This window comes from Halyomorpha halys, unplaced genomic scaffold, assembly GCF_000696795.3.
Source record: "Halyomorpha halys isolate HHAL.00 unplaced genomic scaffold, Hhal_1.1 Scaffold1186.1, whole genome shotgun sequence".
Classification (NCBI taxonomy): Eukaryota; Metazoa; Arthropoda; class Insecta; order Hemiptera; family Pentatomidae; genus Halyomorpha; species Halyomorpha halys.
The window spans coordinates 115,626-120,398 of NW_027114970.1; the positions used below are offsets into that span (position 1 = coordinate 115,626).

The 4,773-nt window shown below is 32.5% G+C and overlaps 1 protein-coding gene across 1 annotated transcript in view; it reads right to left on the reverse strand.

Annotated features, from left to right (window-relative positions):
* Positions 1–3,399: 3,399 nt before the first annotated feature.
* Positions 3,400–4,773, reverse strand: part of IKKepsilon (I-kappaB kinase epsilon) — a 10,435-nt gene continuing 9,061 nt past the window's right edge. The window contains exon 3 of the mRNA XM_014433314.2: positions 3,400–3,907. Within this exon, the coding sequence (XP_014288800.1) occupies positions 3,497–3,907 (411 nt within the window). The 3' untranslated portion in view covers positions 3,400–3,496. The remainder of the gene's footprint in view (positions 3,908–4,773) is intronic.

Below are 4,773 nucleotides of genomic sequence, written 5' to 3' on the forward strand. Positions count from 1 at the left end.
CCATTAATAAAATTATATTAAATAAGCAATTTGTTTTGTAGGATGATGCGTCCACAAGATTCAGAAGTGTAAGGTCTCCTGGATCGCTCCTAATACGCATAAATTGTAAATGGCCTTGGAGAAGATTAAGAAGAAATCCAGGAACATGAATATGTATATTTATGAATAAAGATTACAAGCATTATACGTTTTTGAATTGATGTTTCTCAATTTTTTTTTCAATCTTGTTTCTTGTGACACATATTTTCTACATGCATTTTTATTCCAATTTTGAACAGTTAGATCTGAAAACCTGTATGATTTTTCTTATTTGAATACAGATCTATTTGAACCATAGGCTATAATTTGATTTTTCCTTTTAAATTGAGCATGCCAGTGCCTATTGGGTACTAACGTTGTTTTCCACAATTTTCAATATTATGAATTAATGCAAGTAACAACCCAAGGTGATGAAATGAGATTTTTGGTTACTACTAATACCAATTAATTTTCAGGATCATTTCAAATTATTTATAATTTTTATTCTTAGAATCTTGAAGTTAAAAGTGGTTTTTTAAGTGCTAGAACTTTCTGATGTATCCTAGTGTATCATTACTCTTCGCTATGACCATCATGTAGATGGACCACCAAATAATGCACATGGATATGAGCCTTCTCAACACTATGACTTAAGCTAACGTGTGGTTCAAACACTGGTTCACGTTCACCTGTGTCTACTACAAGAGACCGAGGTTTACCCTCACTTCGGTAACAGTCCTGCTCCAACATGTCCAGACAAGGATTCGGTTTGTGGTCTTTGGGGACCTCAAAGCTCAACACACCTCCTGGCAAGACCAGATATGAAGGACCCACGATGAACTTCACCAGTTCTGGAGACTCATCAGGACCTTTGTCCAAAAGAGGAGCAATGCACACCTTATTTTTGGTAACGAAGTGCTGACGGCATGTAATAGGCTTACCTCCTAACAAGTAACACAGCAAGGGATGCTAAACGGACGGCCAGGGCCCTGTTTTATAATAAAGTACAAACTAATACTATTCGTCTTTTAAATTTATCTTAATTCAATTGCACAGACTTGTACTTCAGTATTTTTTAATTCCTGTAATATCACTAATCCCTATCTAATCACTAATCACTATGTAATTGTTATCTCTATCATGAAAAAAATAAGTATTAGAATTATTACCACACTAGTTTCTACACTTGAACTATGAACTAATACTATTAGCTTTCATTATGAAACAGGGCCCTTATCTCCTTATCCACTGGACCTGGATGATCACCAAGTTCCATTGAGAAACCCATCTTCACCATTTTCAATCAGCTCGAGTAGATACTACGGCCCACTAAAGGAATGCCAGTCAGGCACACACCCACGCTAAAAATGCCCGCTGCGACAATCACTGATGCGCTGATCAAGTTGATCAGGATCAAGATAAACCCAGCTAATACTGACGCCATCGTGATGTCGTTACAGAAGGAAAAGAAGCCACTGCCCACCCACTTTATGGTGAATGAGGTAGGCCAGCTGATCTACACCTCCATCCTATACCTGGGAATCACATTGCCTAGGCTCCTCACATTATCCAGTCATGTCTGGTCCACCAAAAGAACTACAGGCTGCACTAAATGCTCAAGTCAGACAGTTCTCCCTTCAGCTGAAATGACAAATTTATAAGGCTGTCATCAGACCTCCCCTCATCTATGGTGCTCCTTTGCTGCGACACATTTTTAGAAATTCTCTCAAGAAACTGCAGAGCTTTCAGATCTCTGTCCTTCAGCGAATACTCAAAGACACAACGCTTCCGAGGGCCAGAAAAAGTGCCATACATGACGACCTCCAGCTTCCCTCTGTATCAGATTTCAAAGGCTAGAGGCACATTAAGTTCTTTGATGGGCTGATGGTCTATCCCAACCCACTTTTCCAAGAAATCGTCCCTCCACAAAGATCATTTAGAAGAATGGCTCGGGGGAAAGCTAGCTACAGGAAGATACAAAAAGAAAATTGTGACTCTGAGGAGCGAAGGTCATTAAATAAGTTAAAAAATATTTAGAATTTTTTCATTTATATTTCTAGTCTACCTAATAATATCTTGTTTCAGACATCCTAAGGAAGAAGGATGAGAGAAAACAATAAGTTAATGAGGGACTGAGTACCAATAAGGAAGAGACCTACTTTATGCATATAGATTTATCTTATCTTGACACTCATCATAATATGATTAATGTAAAAAAGGATGAGTTTTTACCTCTTTGACTTTCATAAAATTCAGTTATTCAGGGGCGTAATACAAGATTTTTTTTTTAATTTTTTTATTATTGGTTGTCTACTTTTTTTTATGTTTTACTTAATCTGGAGGTTATTAATGCCATAGGGCGATGGATTGATTTTTTACCTCTTTGACTTTCATAGAATTTGGTAGTTCAGGGGTGTAATACAAGAATTTTTTTATTATTGGTTGTTCACTTTTTTTTTATGTTTTACTTAATCTGCAGGTTATTAATGCCATAGGGCGATGGATTAACAGATTTACCCTGTTTATCCCAATACAACCGATATAGACTAAAATACAGAGGAAGTCATTTTAAAAAAAAATCCACGAATCCATCGACTCACCTCAATGTTAAGAAAATGGGAAAGTATTATCAGGAAATCACTCCTCTGAAAGTAAAAGTAAATAATAGATGTAGTCATCTAGCTGAACTTTTATCTTGTTTTTATAATGTGATTTGTTTTATTTTATTGTATTGTTAATATAGATTCATACTTTTATTAATACAAATCAAGATAGTATTATCTTTTTTTTTTCTTACTTTTAATTCAGTGAGTACTATTGTTATTATATAAATTATGTTTTTTTATTTTTATTTTTTTTTTTACTCTTCTATTTCTATATATTGTATGAATGAGTGTTTGAACACTAAAAAAAATGTATTACATAATGAATAAAGTTCAAATTATAAAAAAATATTACACAACTAAATACTAGTGACTGGGAATGACCTATACAATAAACATATATTGACTCAGACAACTTGGTTACTTTATACCAAAATTTCAACTGATAGACTAAAGATAGGCATTTCTCAGTAAAGGTTTACGACAAATCTAATTATTTAATAAGTAGGAAAGCATTGTTACATCAACACTATCTATCAGCTTCAGTTCTTCATAAAAACAGGACTTAACCCTTCCCAAAAAAGGCATTAATTATGAGATAACCTGATAATTACGTATAAAATAGAAATATTCTGCATTTATTTCCATTCATATATTATTCATACATTATTCCATTCATATATTATTACTTTTTCAATTTCATTTTCCAAGACATTGTCAGTTTAGATTTTTATATCAATTGTCTTATGAAAAATGTTCATCACAATAAATAAAGAAGTAGATTATAAAAATATATATATATTTGCCTAATTAAAATTTGAATATAAAATTCTTCAAATACCATTTACAAAATCTTAAAATATAAATATTTATAATTAATGGCCTATTTTATCAGCAATGCTTTGAAACATATCTATTATTTGTGAATTTTCTTTTATTATTGAGTCTATTTCTTCTTGAGCACAATGAATTTCACAAATTTTGGTTTTGAATGATCTAACATCTTGTCCTCTAATAATTCGTCCTTCATGTTGCATTAAGGGACGTATTATACCAATATTGTTACCTTCATCATAAAAAATTTTGTCACTTTCATCCATGCGTATAAAAAACTTTTCTAAACTCTTTTTTGAATTATCAACATCCTTATCTAAAATTTTTCCTTGAAGATAAATTGTTTGAGCCATTTTATACCAATCTGCTAGACAATCAGCAGTTTGAATAATTGACAGAACAACTTCTTGCTCCAATAAATTCTTAATCAAATTAGTTCCCATCACATCCATCTGCAAGAAAGTAAATTACTATTATTAACATAGTAAGCACAATAAAAATTTTTGGATTTATCATCACACTAATGTATCTGTTAGGTCTTAGACTACTCAACAAAAGAATTTTAATTAACTAAATTGTATAAAATACCTAAGTCATACAAATCAATTGAAACATTTTGAGTGTTACAGTGCAGAAGGAAAGAAAAAAAGTTGGAAAGCATGGAGAATTCGGTAAATTATAATTAAGTTTCTTTAGCAAATCACATTACCGCGCTGGACAGTATTCAACATGTATATAGGAAGTTCCTCTGACTAGTTAGTTGGAACTCCCAATTCAAATATTTTTAATTTACTACAGAGGATTGACTTAATTAAATATTAGAGATTTAAATACAGGGGCATAGAATATTAAAAGTCTTATAGCACGTGGGTTAAAAATGGTCCAAAAGGTAGTTGAATGACACAATTTGTGACTTATCAGGAGATTTGATGACATAGGAATGGCACATTAAATAAGGGAAGAACACTATTTTGGAGGAATGTAGTCATTAATTTTTCATTACTGGGTTTATGAATAAAAAAGTACTACTCTCACTACTTCCAATATAATATAAAATATTTATAATGAGGTGTAGATAGTTGACCGTAGATTAATGATTGGAAAGTTTGTCGGGGGGGTGCGATCAGCAAAGAGCAACATAAATAAATAAAACCTTATTTATTTTATGCCGACGTTTCGACCTGAGTTTCAGGTCTTCATCAGGGGTTGTGTCGTAGAAGGTAGGCTAATAACTGCAAAGAACAACATAAATAAACAAAACCATATTTATTTATTTTATGCCGACGTTTTGACCTGAGTTTCAGGTCTTCATCAGGGG